This window comes from Natator depressus, chromosome 23, assembly GCF_965152275.1.
Source record: "Natator depressus isolate rNatDep1 chromosome 23, rNatDep2.hap1, whole genome shotgun sequence".
Classification (NCBI taxonomy): domain Eukaryota; kingdom Metazoa; phylum Chordata; order Testudines; family Cheloniidae; genus Natator; species Natator depressus.
This window is the reverse complement of record NC_134256.1, coordinates 22,334,099-22,353,036: the sequence shown is the minus strand read 5'-3', so window position 1 is coordinate 22,353,036 and position 18,938 is coordinate 22,334,099. Positions and strand designations below refer to the sequence as shown.

Below are 18,938 nucleotides of genomic sequence, written 5' to 3'. Positions count from 1 at the left end.
GGCACTGGCAGAGCTGTGGTGGGGGGACAGGGCTGGGGGCGCAGAGGGCTGCGGGTCAGGGTTGAAAGGCACCAGCAGAGCTGTGTGGGGTGAGTTCTCTAACCATTACACCTGCTGTTCCTACCCTCGGGGCCCTGATGTCTGGCTGCAGCTCAATCCCCCCTGACGGTTGTGGGGCGGAAGCACGAGCAAAGGGAGTCTCCGGAGACCCACGCAGATTCTCCAAGTCTGAGAGTAAGTGCCCTGCCTCATTGCAGCTCCTGAACTCCTAATGAGAATTCATCTGGCGCGGAGATGCAGCCACCTCTGGGGCGGGGAAGCTGGGGAACAGCTGCATATAACACTGCACAGGGATGGCTCGTGCGGCGTGGAGATGCAGCCATCTCTGGGGCAGGGCAGCTGGGGAAGAGCTGCACAGCGGATGGGGTTGCTGCTGACAGTGTCTGGTTGCTCCCAGGGGATGTGGATTGTCCCAGCCGGAGATCTCTGCCTGGGGAAGAGGTTCATCACAGCAAGGAGACATCGCTAATTCTCCCGCCCCTGACCACTGAGAAAGCGGGGAGAGGTATGAGGGAGGGGGGTCTAGTGGTTAGAGCAGGGGGGCTGGGAGCCAGGACTCCTGGGTTCTCTCTCCAGCTCTGGGAGGAGGTGGGATAGATTCGGGGGGGGTCTGGGAGCCAGGACTCCTGGTTTCTCTCCCCAGCTCTGGGAGGAAAGGGGGTCTGGTGGGGTAGATCGGGGGGGCGGGGCTGGAAGCCAGGACTCCTGGGTTCTCGAATTCTGGGGGTCTGGTGGGGTGGATCGGGGGGGCGGGGCTGGAACCCAGGACTCCTGGGTTCTCTCCCCAGCTCTGGGAGGAGAGGGGGTCTGGTGGGGTAGATCGGGGGGGCGGGGCTGGAAGCCAGGACTCCTGGGTTCTCTCCCCAGCTCTAGGAATTGTGGGGGTCTGGTGGGGCAGATCGGGGGGGTGGGGCTGTGAGCCAGGACTCCTGGGTTCTCTCCCCAGCCCTGGGAGGGGAGGCAATGTGGTGGGGTAAAGCAGGGGGGGCTGGGAGCCAGGACTCCTGGGTTCCATCTCCGCTGTCCCCTCTGCTTTCAGACTCCACACCCCAGCCCTCGGGGGGCCCTGCGGTCACCCGCTGCCCCGAGCGCTGGAGGGACAAGGCTCCGCTCCCCGCGCACCTGCAGCCTCCGGTGGCTCCGGCCCAGCTGGGGAAGCAGCGTCTGGGCTCCACCGCATCTGTCTGCAGCCGCCAGAGCTGTAAATCCACCGCCTCGCACATCCAGGAGGTGGCTGGGGATGGTGAGTGAGGGGCTGGGGTGGTGGGGGTGAGGGGCACCGGCAGGGCTGGTGGGAGCCCAGGTCTGGGCTAGCAGGAGCTGCGGGGTGGGGGTGAGGGGCACCGGCAGAGCTGGGGGGAGCCCTGGGCTGGGGTGGCAGGAGCTGTGGGGTGGGAGTGAGGGGCACTGGCAGAGCTGAGGGTGTGGGGGGGGGAAGGGGAACCCAGGGTTGGGTTCTGGTTGCCGGTTTCACCCAGAGTTGGGCATCGATTCAGCATCCGCCCGGGGTACCCCTGGGAACTCGTTAACTCAATAATTATTATGGCCATCTCCGCCCAGATAGAAAAGCAAACAGCCCCAGCAAGGGGGCTGGGCTGGGAGCCAGGACTCCTGGGTTCTCTCCCTGACTCTGGGAGGGGAGTTGGTTTTGGTGGCTAGAGCGGGGAGACTGGGAGCCAGGACTCCTGGGTTCTCTCCCCGGCTCTGGGAGGGGAGTGGGGTCTTGGGGTTGGGGGTGGCCTGGGATCCCAGACTCTCTCATCAGCTTAGCTAACCCTCTGCCCCCTCTTTCTCTCCCCCAGACCGCTGCGCTCACTGTGCCCTGGCCTGTCTGTTCTGCGAGTTCCTGGCGCTGTGCTCCCTGGCGCTGGATGGCCTGGACTGCGGGGCGCTGTGCCTGGCGGGGGGGTGCTGCGCTGGGGGGGACCCCCCGGGTCAGGGCTGCGGGGGAGGTGGCTGCCCCTGCGGAGGGGGGTGCGGGCTCCTCCAGGACTGCTGCGACCCTGCCGACTGCCTGGAAATCTGTCTGGAGTGCTGCTCCATCTGCTTCCCCGTCTGACCCAGGGGCAGGGGCTGAGCCCCCAAAGAACCCCACCCTACTCGGTAAGGGCCCCCAGCTCCTCACGATCCCACCCCATTCCTGTCTGGTCCGAATCCTGGCTCTCTATGGGCTGAGCCCTGCCCTGCCCGACCCAGCCGGTGATGTCATTGGATGGGCCGAGCCACGCCCCTATGGAGGGTGATGTCACCCAGTGGCCCAAGCCACACTTCCACTTATGTCATTCAATGGGACAAAGCCTATTGGCTACTCACCTGGGAGGTCCTCCCAATGCAACAAGCCCCACCCAACTTACTGGGGCCTCACCAGAGGTGGTACGCCACGCCCCATTGGTGGTGATGTCACTGAGTGGAATAAGCCACACCCTATCTACTGTGATGTCATCAAAGGGTCTGCCCAGGTGTCTGGGCAGAGGGACAGCATCAAAGAGCCAGCAGGGCCTGCAGGAAGCCAGGCCTCATTCATTGTGGCATCAGGTGCACCAAGCCACGCCTCGATGCGGTGATGTCACTGAATGCTTGGGTGTGGCTGCCAGAGCTTCTCCTCCTCTGCTGTGATATCATCAAATGGACTCGGCTGTCACAAGAGGGAGGGGTATTAACTCTGTGGGTGCTGTCCCCAGCTCTGCCGGTGCCCCTCACTCTCGACCCGCAGCCCCTGCTAGCCCAGCCCTGGGCTCCCCTGCCCCACCTCACTTATGAGCTGACTAAAGGTGGGTGCCTTGTCTCCCAGGAGGAAGGATAATGGGGGCTGGGTTCCCTCGGGAGAACTGGAGACTCTGCTGGGATCCCCTTCTCACCCCCACAGAGACGGGAGGACACCTTGGCCCCTGAAGCCGCCCCCCCGGCCTCAAAAAGCAGCAGGCAAAGGGGGAGCCCCCCCATGTTTGTTTGCTTTTAAATAAATCGCATAAATGAGCTCTTTTAAGCCGGCCTCATTTTTGGGGGAGGGGGGAAGGGGTGTTGGGCTAGAACTCCCAGCATGCACTGCTCCTGATTGCCCCCCCCAGCTAGAAATTCCTGCCATTGCCTCCCCAAGGAACTGCAAATTCCAGCATGCACTGCACCTGATCCTCCCCAGAGAACCATAAATCCCAGCATGCACTGCTCCTGATTTTCCCCCCAGGGAACTACACATCCTAGCATGCATTGCTCTTGCTGGGAGGGGTCCCCGAAACACTACGGTCTCTATCCCAGCATGCACTGCTGCTGCAGGGTCCCAGGTCACATGACCCATGGAGACTACAATTCCCACGATGCAGTGCTGCAGAGAGGCTTGCCCTCGCTGCTGTCCTACACTGCGCCTGCGCTCATGTAAACCTCTTTTTTGCGCCTGCGCAATAGGGGAAAACCTCACGGGGCTAGGCCTCCTGCGCAGGCGCAGTGAGAGCGAGCCGGTCTCTGCGCAGGCGCACTGAGAAAAACCCGCCGCCGTCAGCCCAGCTCTGTTGTCCAGTTCAGCCAGCCCCGAAGGCTGCCCTCCCCGCCCGACTCCATCCCCCCAGCGCCGCCGCCGCCCTAGCTTCCGCTTCCGGCTTGGGAAATAACCACTTCCGGTTCGGCGCCGTCTCTCCGCGGGGTCGGTCGCGTGCGGCGCGGTAAGCAGTTGTCCGGGAAGGGAGGTTGTGCGCCTGCGCCGCCGCTGTGCTGGCGGGTGCTCGTGCGCATGCGCTCAGCGGGGACGGGGGGGAAGCACGTTCCAACCGCTACAGGCACGTGCCGCGCATGCGCTCTCGCTTCACCTTGTGCAACGCTCGAAAGTTGCATGCGCAGAGGCGATAGCCATTAAGGTGGGTCCTACAATAACATATCAGGTTGGATGGGGGTGTGGGTGAAGGTGTTTGCTGAAGGAGGTAACCAGTGATGTGTTATTGTAGGACCTACAGTAATATATGTGTATTCATCTGAGGGCTACAATAATAGGTGGCTATTTATGTAGGTCCTACGGTAACATTTGGTTTATTCCTGGTGGTGGGGATGGATTCGGCACCTTGCGACAACACAACTGACTTATTGTAGGACCTACAATAACCTACTCATCATTTACCAGGACTCTGGGTCAATCTACCAGCTAGCGCAGGGCCTACAATCCCACATATGTAATTAATTTAGCTCCAGTGACAATATACATATTCAGGGAGGGCCGACAATCATGTATCCACATTAATGCAGAACCTGTGTCAACATACTTCATTAACGCAGGGCCCTAGAACAATATGCCTCTACTTAAGTTGGATCCGGAAAATAAAAGATATGAAAGAAATTGAAAGGTGATTGCTGGAGAGAGGGTTACCAGTCAACAGAGACTCCTCACCTTGGATATGTTTCTTAGAACAAAGGTATGGAGAAAAGCAAAGCACAGATAAGGTGGCAAAAACTACAGGGCGAAGCTGAAAAGGACTTTAGGGAGCAGTTGTGGAGAAGGTAAGGTCGGCACCACGTGCTGTAGAAGAGGATAAATCTGGGGATTTTATAGTGACAAGTGATGGGTGAATCAAAAGGGAAGGCTTCACTCCCAAAGAAATTTGGTGGTGCGGCGAGGAAGTACAAAAAGGGTTAAAAGATAATGGGGAAAAGTTTAAACTCTGTCAAAAGAGTAGGAGGAGGCATAGAAGAATGTAGTTGTAAAAGCGAAAGCAAAGGACGTTGAGGAACTTTATGCACGACTTGGAACACAGGAAGGGGAAAAAGAAGCGTATCGACTGGCAGAAGGACAGGAGAGAAGCACCAAATATATATAGAAAGGGAGGTTCATGAAAGATGAAACTGGTAGGCAGTTGACTGATGATAGTCCCATAAAGGATCCATGGAACGGGGTTTTGAACAAATGAAGAAAGCCCAGGAGAGCCCTCCCACTTCAAAAAGCACTGAAGCCCTTTCTTGTTCAATTTCATCCTGAATGCCCTCACAAGGAACAACTCCAGTGGCTAGAAGCTGAAGCTAGACAAATTAAGCCTGGAAATAAGGTGTCAATTTTTAATGAGCGGAATTAATCATGGGAACAGTGTACTAAGGGTCATGGTGCATTCTCCATCACTAGCAATTTTTCCAATCAAGATTGGATGTTTTTCTGAAATATCGACTCTAGGAATTATTTTGGGGAAGTTTCGTGGCCTGGGTTATACAATAAATTTACAATTATTTAAGGACAGTCTCTACTACGTTCTCAGACAGCATTTTTCTTACTTTGCCTGTCTGTAAATTTTGCTTATTATCAATGGAAATATTTTTTTGTCTGTTGGTGGGTGTCTGCTAAAATCGATGTTTACTAAGATTTACTGTTTAAAGAAAACTCTGTTCCTTCCAAGCCTAAAGATACTCTAGAAGAGGATCTTGATAATTGAAGAGACGTATTGGAGAATCATGGGCTCAAAATAAGCCTGTGATTTCAATAGCGTGAACACTCAAGAATAGCCTTGAAGCTAGATGGGTGGGCAGTACCGAAAATGTAAAGTTTCAATTATCGTGAGTTCTAGAATCCGGGAAAATGGGGAAATAGAGGACACAATTAAAGCTGGAACAATAAATACCTGGCTCAAGATGGAGAGAAGTGGCGTGGTACGTATCAGGAAGATACTGAGAAAATTAAAAGGGCAAGTGTCGAAAATCATGCTCCATCCTCTGTTAATGCAAAGCAGAAACGTGAGGAAATGATCTGTTCTGCAGAAACGCACACACTGAGGGGGATGAGTGGTGAGAACAAGAAGGACCATGCGAGGGATGAGTATGTCACAGACATACTCAAAGTAACCCCTATAAAGGAAAAAAAAGGCCCAGATTGTTTGGTCACAAAAGCGCGGGCCGGACAGTTATGTGGGTGAGAGAGTCCAGAAGGTCAAGAGTGGTGTAAAAAGACAGAGAGGCCAACCCAAGAAGAAGTAGGGTGATAGAAGATGTGAAATGGAACAGAGCACTTTGGAGGGAGAGGATTCGTACAGCGGAGTCTGGTTGATTAGATAAGAAAGACGACTTAATTTGAGGCTTGTATCAATAAATCATTAGGGTTGGGCCCACTATAACAGATCCACATCAACCTGGCTTCTTTGTCAGTACGCCTGTTATTTAGGATCGCAGGGGTTTGATTTTTGTCAGTAAATGTTCACTGCCCACATCGACGGAAGAATATTTCTAGCGATAAGAGTCTAAATTCCCGGCTAGGCAAAGTAAGAGAAATCCTGCTTGAGACCTGATTGAGGATACTGACTGTATATGCTGGATAGCCGAGGAAGACTTGCTCCTCCCTGATTTCGACAAAATATACATGGGCCAGAAGTATGTTAATAAACTTATTGCAAACGAGTTGGTCACTAACTCTGCAAACAGACTGGTGATAATGCTGCTGGCATTTGTATATTTTAACCTGTGGTGTTGACAACTTGTAACGAGTATAAAGCTTTAACTTCTGGAATCTCGGCATCTCCCGTCATTAAGCAGTTGTCTCACCCAGCCCATAATTTCCTGCAACTGCAAAAATCTAAATTGATAAAAATAAAGATGCGTGAAGCCCATAATTTTGTGAACCTGTGAATATTTAAATGGATGAAACCAGAAAAAAGCACTTAAAAATAAATGTCGATATTATCCATTTAAATTATACCAAGAAACCTATTTCTGCCAAGCCTCCCATTTATTGTAGGTCCTACAGAAACATATTCACATTAAATTTGGTCCATTGCCACTGTACCTATTAATATAGATGCCTTAGGATCATGCTACAAGCAGCCTACCTCAGTTTCCCTTTTTCAAGTAGTCAAAACTTCAGCCAGGTTTTTTCTTGCTTAGAAATACTTCTCCTTGGGGATTCGTTCTGTGACGGGTTGGACCTCCCTGGGATGTCATCTGGTGTGCTGTGACACCCCTGAGTCTACCTGTCCTGCCAGCATGGGCCTCCTTTAGCCAGTCTTGCTGAGCCAGGCTCTTAAAACCTCCTCTCACACACACACAGGCAGGGCCACACCCAGCCACAGATCAGCTCTGGGAAGACTCATCTTGAGGGACATGCTCCAGCACTCAGATGTGCACCTCCCTTGGAGTGCAGACCCAAAGATGTGTTCTGTTCGCCTCTTCCCTCAAGGTTGAAGAGGGTATGCACAATTTCTCGCCCCCCCAGTTAGAAATCACATAAACTGGGTTGTATTATAAACCAGAAATCAACATATTCACTATAACAGGTGTATTTTAAGTAGTTAAGGAGGTAACAGACAGAACAAGGCAGATTACGAAGAAAATAGAGCACGCAAACGAAGCTTAATAACGCTACAGAAACTGGTCACATGTGAGTTCTCACCCGAAATGTGGTTTTAATAATCTTCTTCCTGGGCCGGACGCCCTTCCAGCCTGGGCCCAGTTCTCGCCCCCTGTAGTCATCTTGGGTGGGGTAGCAGGGGAGAATGACGACCAGGATTACCTCACTCCCCATCCTGAAATAGGATTTGCATGAGGCAGGAGCCCTTTGTTTCCCTAGTCTGACCCTCCCACCCCTTCCGGTGGAAAGTTACAAGAAGTCCCAGGTAATGTTTTAATATTAGGTGACAAGCCCGCCTGACTCTGTAGGATCACAGTGTCCCTGAGGCAGGGGCAGTATGGAGGGTCCGCAGGAAGGCCAAGCTTTTCACAGACCCTTGTCCTCGCTGATGGGCCATCCGCCGTGTCTGGCTTTTCCGTTCTTGTACCTGAAGCGTTAGCAGGGGGCGTCACTCAAAGTAGCATAGTTGAAATACAGATACAGAGTCAATATTCCCAACTTCAGATGCAAAAACTTGAGCCCTGGGCCGTTAAAACTATTTTGAAAGGGCCTCCGATAATATATCCGTGTTAATTTAGGTCCAGGGCCATTACACCTGTTAGTGTAGGGCCTACAGTAATGTATCGGTGTTTGTTTAGAACCTGTGTCCATATATCTGTTAATGCAGGACCTACAGTAATAGATCCCTCATTAATTGGGCTCCAGTGCCATCAGACCTATTATTGTAGGGCCTACAGTAACGTGTCTCAGCTAATTCCGCCTTAGCAACACAAAAGTCTTTTTGTTAAGAAGCGAACAACCCCGGTGCCAAGCCGGAAGGGTGGATAACTGGCCCTCATCCTTTGCCCTCCAGGCCCGGGGGCGTCAGAGCCGAAATGGGGCGCTCGTCGAAGGACAAGCGGGACATCTACTACCGCCTGGCGAAGGAGGAGGGCTGGCGGGCCCGCAGTGCCTTCAAACTCCTGCAGCTGGACGAGGAGTTCCAGCTGTTTGAGGGTAAACCGAGAACCGGCCCCAGCCCCCGGCCCTGCCCCGACTTGCTGCAGCCCCTTCTGTTGGGTGTATTCTGTTAGCCCCATCTGTTGTGCCATGCGCTGCACAAAGCCCGGTGGAGATTGAGGTCCCGTTGTGCTGCCCAATCCCTTGGGAGAACTCAGGCGTCCTGGCTTTCCAGCTCCCCTGCTCTAACCACTAGATCCCACTCCCTTCTCAGAGCTGGGAGAGAACCCAGGAGTCCTGTCTCCAAGCCCCCCTGCTCTAACCACCTGACCCCACTCCAGTCTCAGAGCTGGGAGAGAGTCCTGGCTCCCAGCCCCCTCCCCCAGCTCTAACCACCTGACCCCACTGCCCTTCCAGAGCTGGGGGGAGAACCCAGGTGTCGTGGCTCCCAGTCCCCCCGCTCTCATTCTCTCCCTGCAGGGGTGCGCCGAGCGGTCGATCTCTGTGCTGCCCCGGGCAGCTGGAGCCAGGTTCTGAGCAGGAAGCTGAAGTGAGTGGGAAGGGGGGGAGGCTGGGGAGGGGAGGGGTTGGAGGTGGAGGGAGGATGAGCGGGGCAGGCTAGCAGGGGGCAATATGGGGGAATGGGCGGGGGTGGGACTGGGTGATTGGAAGGGTGAAGGCAGGATTGGGAGGGTCACAGTGGTGTGGGGGGATAGGAGGGGAGGCAATGGAGTAGAAGGGGGTGGGATGGGGTGTGGGGAAATGGGGCAGGAGGGAGTGCGGTGATCTAGGCAGGGTGAGGTGGGAGGGGGAGGGCGGGGTGGGATGGGATGGGAGTGGGGGCATGGGTGGGACTAGGGTGTAGCAGCAGGTGGGAAGGGGAAGCCGCCCCCTGGCTGTCTCTCACCCCCGCCCCCCGCCTGTCCCCCAGGGGCGGTGCTGGGGAGGGCTCTGACTCTGTGAAGATTGTCGCAGTCGATCTCCAGGCCATGGCTCCGCTCCCGGGGGTGGTCCAGATCCAGGGGGACATCACCAAGGTACGTGGGGGGGCCACGCCGGCCCATCCCCCCCACCCACCCCCGATCCGAGTCCGTCTGTCCTGAACCGTAACCCGGCCCGTCTGTCCCCCGCCAGGTCTCCACGGCCCAGGAGATCATCCAGCACTTCGAAGGGCAGCCGGCTGACCTGGTGGTCTGTGATGGGGCCCCCGACGGTGAGTGGGAGCAGCCCGCCTGGCTCCAGGTGGGAGGGGGGCGGGGGGCTCCTCGCTGGCGCCCCATGGAGGGCACTGCGTGGGGTAGGACTGGGCTCCACTGAGCCCCCTCTCCCCTCCTGGCTTGCAGTGACCGGCCTTCATGATATCGACGAATACATCCAAGCACAGCTGCTGCTAGCGGTGAGTACCCTGCCCGGCTGCAAAGGGGCACCCCCTGCCAAGCCCCGCTCCCCTCGGCACAGCCCCGCTCCCCTCGGCCCCCGTCAGGTGATTCCATTCCCCAATCCCCCCCTGCAGTTTCAATCCCTACCTGTCCCAAATGGCTGCTCCCGAGCTGCCCCAACCCAGAGGTGGCTGCATATGAGCGCCGGGCGAGCCGTACCCGTGCGGCGTTATGTGTGGCTGTTCCCCAGCTTCCCCACCCCAGAGGTGGCTGCATCGCGGTGCCGAGAGAGCTGTCCCTGTTTTATTAAGGATTTTGGCATTCGCTGATAATTTCCTTTTCGCCTTCTCATTCCAGGCTCTGAACATCACGACCCACGTCCTGAATAAAGGAGGCACCTTTGTGGCCAAGGTAAATATTAGGCCCCGAAGCCCCGGGGTCCTAGCTGAAGGCGTAGCAGCCGCAAGGGGGTGACTCACCTGGTGCTGAGATGCAGCCACCTCTGGGACAGGGCGGCTGGGGAACAGTGCCTTCTAGCTGTGGCCATGTCTCTGGACGATTGGAGTTGTAACTGAGGGAATAGGGGTGTGATGCTAGGGGGCAACATGCTGATGGGGTGCAGGGCAGGGGTGCTCTCCCCTGGCAGTCAGGGCCGGGTGCCGGGAGGTGCCATGCTGCAGGGAGCGGGGCGTGGGGTGCTCTCCCCTGGCAGTCGGGGCCGGGTGCCGGGAGGTGCCGTGCTGCAGGGAGCGGGGCGTGGGGTGCTCTCCCCTGGCAGTCGGGGCCGGGTGCCGGGAGGTGCCGTGCTGCAGGGAGCGGGGCGTGGGGTGCTCTCCCCTGGCAGTCGGGGCCGGGTGCCGGGAGGTGCCGTGCTGCAGGGAGCGGGGCGTGGGGTGCTCTCCCCTGGCAGTCGGGGCCGGGTGCCGGGAGGTGCCGTGCTGCAGGGAGCGGGGCGTGGGGTGCTCTCCCCTGGCAGTCGGGGCCGGGTGCCGGGAGGTGCCGTGCTGTAGGGAGCGGGGCGTGGGGTGCTCTCCCCTGGCAGTCGGGGCCGGGTGCCGGGAGGTGCCGTGCTGCAGGGAGCGGGGCGTGGGGTGCTCTCCCCTGGCAGTCGGGGCCGGGTGCCGGGAGGTGCCGTGCTGCAGGGAGCGGGGCGTGGGGTGCTCTCCCCTGGCAGTCGGGGCCGGGTGCCGGGAGGTGCCGTGCTGCAGGGAGCGGGGCGTGGGGTGCTCTCCCCTGGCAGTCGGGGCCGGGTGCCGGGAGGTGCCGTGCTGCAGGGAGCGGGGCGTGGGGTGCTCTCCCCTGGCAGTCGGGGCCGGGTGCCGGGAGGTGCCGTGCTGCAGGGAGCGGGGCGTGGGGTGCTCTCCCCTGGCAGTCGGGGCCGGGTGCCGGGAGGTGCCGTGCTGCAGGGAGCGGGGCGTGGGGTGCTCTCCCCTGGCAGTCGGGGCCGGGCGCTGGGGACACCATTGGCATCGTTGCTGCACTGCCCCCTGCTGGCCTGTCACCCTGTCTCCACCTTGCCCTAGATCTTCCGGGGGAAGGACGTGACGCTTCTCTACTCCCAGCTCCGCATCTTCTTTCCTGACGTCACCTGCGCCAAACCCCGGAGCAGCCGAAACTCCAGCATCGGTGAGGGCAGAACTGGGCGTGCCAGTGGGGCAGATCCAGGGGTTGGGAGGGTATCCGGGGTGGCCGGGCTGTCCCCGGCAAGGACCCAACTGTTCTGTCCCCAGGCGGGTTAAGCCTCCGGGGGCAGGCATCTGTTTGATGTTGGGGGGCACACCCAGATCTTTTATTTAGCGCCCCCTCCTCAGAGCTGGCAGCGCTGCCCAGCGCCTGGGCTCGTGTCAACCCCACGCGCTCCCCAAGGTTTGTATGCTCCGTGTCCAAAGGTGAGAGCCCTCTGGTGGTACCTCCTCTCCCATGGGAAGTGTAAAGCACATTAGACACAGACACGCTCTGCCCGGAGCCCCCCACATGGGTGATCAGCAGGGGGCGCTCTCCCTTGGCAGTCAGGGCTGGGCAGTAGCGGGCACCGTGGGGTGGGGGACTGGACGGAGGGTGCTGTCCCGTGGCAGGCCGCGCTGGGGGTTGGGGGGTGCCGTGCTGCGGGGCAGGGGGCTCAGCCGGGGGCACTCTCCCCTGGCAGGCAGGGCTGGGCGCTGCGGGGCCAAGCAAACAGATATCACATTCTGTGCCTCCCCCGGCTACATTGGGTCCCATCAACTTGAGCCCTGAGATGCCCAAATCTGTTCCATCTAGTCTCCTGTCAGGCACCCCCTTTGCCAGCCTCGCCAGGTGCCCCCCCGGGCCTTGCCAGGGGGATCTACCCCATGGCAAAGCTGCACCTTGGCTCGGTGCTCTGTTGGTCTCCAGAGAGATTCCCTCTCAATGGGCGGGTGTTTAAAATTGACGACCTTTGCCACCCGCTTCTTGGCGAAGGGCTGGGAACCCAGCTCAGGGGGCAGTGCCTGCTGCCCGGGGTTTGCTGCCAGGGAAGGCGTCGGCTCCAGGCGAGGCTCGCGCCCGCTCTTCGTAGATTGGATGGGCGCCCCGACTCGCCGCACACCCCTAACCACGTCTCTCCCGCCTGCAGAGGCCTTTGTTGTCTGCCGGGGGTACTGCCCGCCCGAGGGCTACGTGCCCAATATGTCCAATCCCCTGCTGGACCATTGCTACGGTAAGGAGCTGTGCTTCAGAGAGTGGGGGGCTCAGCAAGGGGTGTTTTCCCCTGGCAGGCAGGGCTGGGCGCTGGGGGGCACTGTGCCATGGGGGGCTCGGCAGGGGGCGCTTTCCCCTGGCAGGCAGGGGTGGGCGCTGGGGGGCACTATGCCATGGGGGGCTCGGCAGGGGGTGCTTTCCCCTGGCAGGCAGGGGTGGGCGCTGGGGGGCTCGGCAGGGGGTGCTTTCCCCTGGCAGGCAGGTCTGGGCGCTGGGGGGGCACTGTGCCATGGGGGGCTCGGCAGGGGGTGCTTTCCCCTGGCAGGCAGGGCTGGATGCTGGGGGGCACTGTGCCATGGGGGGCTCGGCAGGGGGGCTTCCCCTGGCAGGCAGGTCTGGGCGCTGGGGGGGCACTGTGCCATGGGGGGCTCGGCAGGGGGTGCTTTCCCCTGGCAGGCAGGTCTGGGCGCTGGGGGGGCACTGTGCCATGGGGAGCAGGACTGGGCTGTAGCGGGCACCATGGGGTGGGGGGCTCGGCAGGGGGTGGGGGGCTCGGCAGGGGGTGCTTTCCCCTGGCAGGCTGGGCGCTGGGGGGCACCATGCCACAGGGCGCAGGGCTCAGCAGGGGGTGCTCTTCCTCAGCCGGCTCTTGCTTATGTCTGTGCCTTTCCAGACGTGGATTTTAACCAGCTGGAAGGTCCCAACAGAGTCATTGTCCCGTTCTTGGCCTGTGGGGATCTGAGTGCCTACGACTCGGACCGGACGTATCCCCTCCAGGTGGGACTGCAGGGATCGGGGCGGGATCCCGGCAGTGGGGGGGGGATCCCGGCAGCAGGGGAGGCGGGCGGGGCGGGGACTCGCAGGCTGGGAGGGGTGGGGGGGATCCTGGTAGCGGGGGAGGCGGGTGGGACGGGGACTCGCAGGCTGGGAGGGGTGGGGAGGGATCCCGGCAGTGGGGGAGGCGGGCGGGGCGGGGACTCACAGGCTGGGGGGGATGGGGAGGGATCCCGGCAGCGGGGGAGGCGGGCAGGGCGGGGACTCGCAGGCTGGGATGGGATCCCGGCAGCCGGGGAGGCGGGCAGGGCGGGGACTCGCAGGCTGGGAGGGGATCCCGGCAGCCGGGGAGGCGGGCAGGGCGGGGACTCGCAGGCTGGGAGGGGATCCCGGCAGCCGGGGAGGCGGGCAGGGCGGGGACTCGCAGGCTGGGAGGGGATCCCGGCAGCCGGGGAGGCGGGCAGGCATGCTGGCACCCCCTGTACGCCTGTCTCTCTCTCCCCCTCTGCAGCTGGCCCCAGGGAAGGAATACAGCTATGTGCCCCCCACCCAGCCTCCCATCCGTCCCCCCTACCAGGAAGCCTGCTTCTTGAAGAGGAACAACCGATTGGCTAGGGAGCCTGGGCCGTCCCGCTTGGAGGAGCCTGGCCCCGCCCCCTTGTATGGGTCAGCGTCAGAACCTCAGGCCTGCCCCCCGGAGGCAGCTGTTGAAAATGTCCTGGCGTCTCTGTCTGTGTCACCGTAGTGCGCGTGTCCGTGTGTGTGTGTGTGTGTGTGTGTCCGTCCGTGTGTGTGTGTCCGTCCCTGCCAGGGATGAGCCCTGCTCCGCATCTGTGAAAAGAGCATTTTAATTTAACCCGTCATGTCCGGTCTTTGCAGGGGACTCTCCCCACCCCGGCTTCTATTTTAATAAAGACTCACGGAGAGGTCACCAGTGGATGCCTTTCAACCCCAGCCCTGCATCACCTTGGCAATCTTCCCCTTCAGGGATATCATGGAGCAGGGAGTTCTGCTGGTTAACGGCGGTAGCTTCTTCCCTCGGTTAGCAGCCCACCCGTTGTTGCCTTAGCCCCTTTGAAGCTGGCACTGGAGAGACTGTCTCAGCCGTGGGGTTGCTTAATTTTGTGCGTTAATGGAGCGCCCCCAGCTCTGGCCTGCTCCCCCGCGGCCCTGTACAAACACAGAACAGAATGAGAGGCCCCGCTCCAAAGAGCTGGTGGTCTACGTACTCTGAGCCTCCTTTGATTGCCCTAGATGCAGCCAGGGAAGTGGGGTCAGACATGATATTAACAAGACATAATGCAGACACCCCAAAAAATAACACAGGTGCCCCTCTCCTGCTCTAGTTCGCTGAGTGGCACTTCCGCTGCGTCCTCTGGGAAGGTATCTGCTTAAAGACTTAGTGGCCGTGAGAGGCAGACAGAGAGGCCTTCTGTGACACAGCAGTTTCATATCCCCCACTATCTGTAAGTGCAGGGGTTCCCTAGATCAGCCCAAGTATACAACAGCGCTTAGCACTCAATCTCCAGCTCCTGGCTCATCCCCATTCTTTCTGGGGGTCAACCAGTTCCCTTCCCATCCTCTTGGGAAGCGTCGCCTCCTGTAGTATCCTGTAGCAGGGAGTTCCGCAGGTTAACACCATCTGTTTTCCACCTCTGCCTGCTCCCGGTCCCACGTGGGGTGGGGTCCTGCTTATACCATGGTGACATCATGGGCGCACGGGTGGTTCTGGACTCTGTTGGGATGGGCTTTGGTTTCCCTGGGGGGAGACCCATTCACAGGGACCCCGGTACCCAGCTCTCCCATCTCGAGGGCCCCTGGGGGAGTTCCAGCGGGCCAGCCCTGGCCCAGCCCCCCTCCGGGTCGGGGGAAGCTGGGGCGGAAATGGAAGCGATCCAACGGCGTGTGCTCGATTCGGCAGAGGCTCTCATCGGGGGAGTAGCAGGGGTTGAGGCCTGTCAGGGAGGCGCTGTCCTCCCCAGAGCCACTAGGGGGCGCCTGCGTCTGGGAGGCCTGGTTCCTGGTGCTGGTGGGGCTCTCCGGGGTGAGCTCGTCCCGTCGGAAACAGTAATGGGCGAAGAGGCTGATGAGAAACATCTCCACCACCAGGGAGTAGTAATAGATAACTGGGAAGGGAGAACGGCGAGGTTAGAACAGCGCCCCCTAGTGCCTGGCCCTGACTGCCAGGGGAGAGCACTCCTTGCCCCCACCTTGCTCCCCGCAGCCCGGCGCCCCCTAGCGCCGCCCCGGGGGATTGCTGTAGGTGGACTCACTCTGGGAGCGGGTATCAGCCGAGAGCGGAGGCTGGCAGGGAATGGCCCCCAGAGCCCCCATGGTCTCCAGGATGCCGCTCTGTAGGCCGCAGACAACAAGGACCAGGATGATGCAGATGAACTTGGAACGCAGGTTGTAGCCAGCCAGGGCCGGCTTGGTGGCCTTGTAGAAGAGCAGGTAGCCATAGAAGGACAGCAAGGTAGAGATACCGATGATGGCGTTGATGTAGGAGTTGGGGTTGGTGTAGCTCACCTGCGGGAGAGGCCGTGGGTCAGAAGATGGGGCTGGGTGGTCTGTCAGGCCACCTCTCTCTGTAATGCCCAGCCCCATGATCAAGGGTAACGCCCAACCTCAACTGAACCTCACGCCCAAGGGTAACGCCCAACTTCAACTCAACCCTACACCCCAGGTAACACAGAAACCTCAATCCAACCCCACCCCATGCCCAAGGATAATGCTCTTCCCAATCTCGCACCCAAGGATAGTACTCAGCCCAACTCAGTGCCCCCCGAGAAATGCCCAGTGCCCTGGGGTAAGCCTCAACACAACCCCATGGCCAAGAGTAATGCCCAACACCCAACGGTAAAGTCCATCCTCAATCCAATGCCCGAGGGTAATGTTCAACCCATCCCAAGGTCTCTGGGTAACATCAACCCAACCTTAAGGGTAATGCCCAATTTCTGCCCAGCACCCAGGGGTAATGCTCAACCCAACTCTGATGGGTAATGCCCAAAGTCAACTCAACCTGATGGCCAAGGCTAACACCCAACCCAACACCCAAGGGTAGTGCCCAACCTAACCCCCTCCTCAAGGATAGTGCCCAACCTCAACCCAATCACATGCCCAAGGATAATGCCCGGCCCACCCCAATGCCCAAGTGTAACAACCTCAGTCCAACGCCCTAGGGTAACATCCAACCCAAAGCCCAAGGGTAACCCTCAACCCAAACCAATGCTGAGGGGTAACACCCAGCCCCAACCCAACCAAACCCAACCCAACGCCCCGATGGTACGTACACCCTTGGGTAACACTTGACCTGACCCAACCTGCAGTCCATCGTAACACCCAACCTCAATGCTGAGCGGGTGCCACCATTCCCTGCCCTTGGTGGATGAGTTACCCCTTCTACCCCGAGAGGTCTGCCCACCCCATGCCGGTGAGGGGGAGGGGATGACATGGGGCCAGAGTGACTCACATCACCATAGCCGTACTTCTCGTCGGTCCAGAGGGTGAGCGTGATGAAGAAGAGGATGGTCCTGATGAGGGACAGCTGGTACACGGCCAGGGTCATCCAGCGTAGGTTGGACCTTGCAGATGGGGAGAGGGTGGGACATGGGGTTGATCAGTCTAAGGGGACTCCCTAGATGACATATCCACCTCCTCCATTCAGCCACTAATCACAGGGCCCCAGAGTGAGAATGACTGTATGGCCTAGTGGTTATGGCACTGGGAGGTGGGACACCCAGCGACCAGACCCCCTGCTCCAATGATGGTTTAATTATTTGCACAGTGGAATATCTTAAAAGGGAGAGATTGAGACGATCCATCTCCTCCTTGGGCTGCCATGCTGGTCTCCGGGAGAGTGGTCCCAGCCTTGTCGCAGCTCCGTATGGAGAAGGTAGGAATGTGGGTGGACCCTAGGCGTGCCTCAATTTCCCCCTTGCTTTGTCTGGCTCCTCCTGGGTGCAAAGGGGCTGATCTCTCCGAGGGGGGAGGCGGCAGAGTGGGGGTCCCGTATGCCAGTGGTGTTGGGGGAAGGTTTGGAAGAGAGCATGGGAAAGGTGGGCTGAACGGGGGATCGCAAACAGAGACCAGGAGAGAGCCGAGGAATCCAGGAGGAGCCGTTGTTTCTACCTTTGTAAGGTGCCTGGAGGTTGACTGATGACACACGCTAAAGGGGACCATTGTGACTCCAGGGTAGGGGGCTGGCACGTCAAACACATGCCTAGGAACAATGGAAGAACCCCTGACCCACATCTGGGGGTGCCGAGGCCAGCTGGGCATGGGAACCCAGCGGGGATGCGGGGCCAGAGATGCCAGGTTTTATCTGGCTCCCACCGGCCCTGGGGTCTCGGCTTGGCTTGCTGAGGTCTAAGGACCTGCCGGGCGTCTACTCGCAATGCTGCCTGGGGCACTGACCTGGCACCTAGCTGGGGGGCGGAGGGCAAACAGGGTCGGGCACTTACCAGCTGGTGGAAATGTTGGGGAGACAGCAGCAGCAGCAGCAAGGGAAAGGGTTGGGGGCCACCTGCTGACCCCGCAGACGCTGGACCATGTGGGCCGAGCCCCCGAAGAAATCGGTCACCAAGTCCAGGAATTTCCACAGGGTGATGGAGTGGTAGCTGCGGAGACGGGGCAGGCAAGGTGGCATTGAGATGCTGCTGATGCTGGGGTGGGACAGCTGGGGAACAGCTGCACATAACACCCCACAGGGACAGCTCGCCAGGTGCTGAGGTGCAGCCACTTCTGGGGTGTGGCAGCCAGGGAACGCCCACATATATTGCTGCCTCACTATGCCCCTCCCCTTTAACTTAAGTCCCTCCCCCTGCTTCCAGGACACTCACATGTTAGCAACAAAGTTACAGACGAAGAAGGATCGGGGGATGTACATGCCAATAAGGGACATGATGCTGAACACCTGGGGATGGAGCAGAGAACAGTGTCAGGGGAGTGGGGTCTAGTGGTTAGAGCAGGGTGGGGCTGGGAGCCAGGACTCCTGGGTTCTATCCCCAACTCTGGGAAGGGAGTGGGGTCTAGTGGTTAGAGCAGGGTGGGGGCGGGGGGGCTCAGGGCCAGGACACCTGGGTTCTATCCCCAGCTCTGGGAGGGGATGGGGTCTAGTGGTTAGAGCAGGGTGGGGCTGGGAGCCCGGACTCCTGGGTTCTCCCCCCGGCTCTGGCAGGGGAGTGGGGTCTAGTGGTTAGAGTGGGGGGGGGGCGCTGGGAGCCAGGACTCCTGGGTTCTCTCTGGCCTTACCGGGTAGACCCCCAGGATCCAGAGGGAGAGAGTGGTTCTGCGGGAGGCACCCAGGCGGCGTAGAAAGAAGCCCGTCTGCTCCAGGAACAGGCCCAGCTGCACCAGGCCCAGGGCCGTGGGAATGAGGAAGATCCACAGCTGGGCTTGGAACACTGGGGGGCAGAAGGCGAAGGCAGAGAGGGGGGAGCAGTGAGCCTGAGCTCCTGCTCCCCCCAAGTGCCCACCCCAGGCTGACCCCTTCCCCTCCCCCAGGGACTCCCCCACCATTCGGGCCTGATTCCCTCCCCCATGGCTGCATGTTACCCCCCACTCTGGTCCTCGGGGTGCCCGGACGCCTGGGTCCCACCTTGGAGGATCTCTGAGGACAGGGGGAACTGGCCGCTGTGGTGGGTGCAGTTTTGGGGTCGTGCCATTTCTGCCCTCCCCTCCCTCGGCTCCCCTCTCTTCAGACACCACCCGGCGTCCTTGATTCTCTGTTTCCAGCTTCCCCTGGCCTCTTCCCTCCCCCGGAAGGAGCCTTCCTCGTTAGTCACCATATTAATTAATCATTGACCCAGCCCAGGTGCGAGCGCCAG

At 59.5% G+C, this 18,938-nt stretch overlaps 3 protein-coding genes across 5 annotated transcripts; 2 read left to right on the top strand and 1 right to left on the bottom strand.

The window, feature by feature from the left end:
• Positions 1–109: 109 nt before the first annotated feature.
• LOC141976465 (uncharacterized) lies at positions 110–3,536 on the top strand. Its single transcript, XM_074937455.1, has 5 exons — positions 110–234; positions 458–565; positions 1,100–1,303; positions 1,863–1,994; positions 3,463–3,536. Exons 1-5 carry the CDS (start codon positions 138–140, stop codon positions 3,534–3,536), a joined length of 615 nt encoding a protein of 204 aa, XP_074793556.1. The 5' UTR covers positions 110–137.
• Positions 3,531–14,037, top strand: FTSJ1 (FtsJ RNA 2'-O-methyltransferase 1). 2 transcript variants are annotated; one of them, XM_074938094.1, is made up of 11 exons: positions 3,531–3,716; positions 8,217–8,359; positions 8,783–8,852; positions 9,234–9,339; positions 9,437–9,515; positions 9,646–9,698; positions 10,039–10,092; positions 11,205–11,307; positions 12,275–12,358; positions 13,013–13,116; positions 13,625–14,037. In XM_074938094.1, exons 2-11 carry the CDS (start codon positions 8,239–8,241, stop codon positions 13,856–13,858), a joined length of 1,008 nt encoding a protein of 335 aa, XP_074794195.1. In that variant the 5' UTR covers positions 3,531–3,716; positions 8,217–8,238; the 3' UTR covers positions 13,859–14,037. The 2 variants fall into 2 exon arrangements, with proteins under 2 accessions (XP_074794195.1, XP_074794196.1); XM_074938095.1 differs by lacking the exon at positions 3,531–3,716 and adding an exon at positions 3,787–3,908.
• LOC141976907 (organic solute transporter subunit alpha-like) lies at positions 13,855–18,914 on the bottom strand. 2 transcript variants are annotated; one of them, XM_074938091.1, is made up of 7 exons: positions 18,710–18,776; positions 18,364–18,515; positions 17,952–18,025; positions 17,574–17,729; positions 16,583–16,694; positions 15,387–15,639; positions 13,855–15,239 (listed from the first exon to the last, which is right to left on the bottom strand). In XM_074938091.1, the coding sequence occupies exons 1-7, from the start codon at positions 18,774–18,776 to the stop codon at positions 14,806–14,808; spliced, it is 1,248 nt and encodes a 415-aa protein (XP_074794192.1). In that variant the 3' UTR covers positions 13,855–14,805. The 2 variants fall into 2 exon arrangements, with proteins under 2 accessions (XP_074794192.1, XP_074794193.1); XM_074938092.1 differs by lacking the exons at positions 17,952–18,025; positions 18,710–18,776 and adding an exon at positions 18,897–18,914 and having other exon boundaries at positions 13,857–15,239.
• Between the last annotated feature and the right edge of the window lie 24 nt (positions 18,915–18,938).

Bases quoted from the DNA above. Each gene is read 5' to 3' on its own strand.
- FTSJ1 (XM_074938094.1), top strand. From the start codon at position 8,239: ATGGGGCGCTCGTCGAAGGACAAGCGGGACATCTACTACCGCCTGGCG. The intron at 9,516-9,645 runs GTGAGTGGGAGC...CCTGGCTTGCAG, and splicing joins CTGTGATGGGGCCCCCGACG to TGACCGGCCTTCATGATATC. The intron at 13,117-13,624 runs GTGGGACTGCAG...CCCCCTCTGCAG, and splicing joins ACCGGACGTATCCCCTCCAG to CTGGCCCCAGGGAAGGAATA.
- LOC141976465 (XM_074937455.1), top strand. From the start codon at position 138: ATGTCTGGCTGCAGCTCAATCCCCCCTGACGGTTGTGGGGCGGAAGCA. The intron at 566-1,099 runs GTATGAGGGAGG...CTCTGCTTTCAG, and splicing joins CACTGAGAAAGCGGGGAGAG to ACTCCACACCCCAGCCCTCG. The intron at 1,995-3,462 runs GTCAGGGCTGCG...CCTGCGCAATAG, and splicing joins CGCTGGGGGGGACCCCCCGG to GGGAAAACCTCACGGGGCTA.
- LOC141976907 (XM_074938091.1), bottom strand. From the start codon at position 18,776: ATGGCACGACCCCAAAACTGCACCCACCACAGCGGCCAGTTCCCCCTG. The intron at 18,516-18,709 runs GTGGGACCCAGG...TCTGCCCCCCAG, and splicing joins GTCCTCAGAGATCCTCCAAG to TGTTCCAAGCCCAGCTGTGG. The intron at 17,730-17,951 runs GTGAGTGTCCTG...CCGTCTCCGCAG, and splicing joins TGTAACTTTGTTGCTAACAT to CTACCACTCCATCACCCTGT.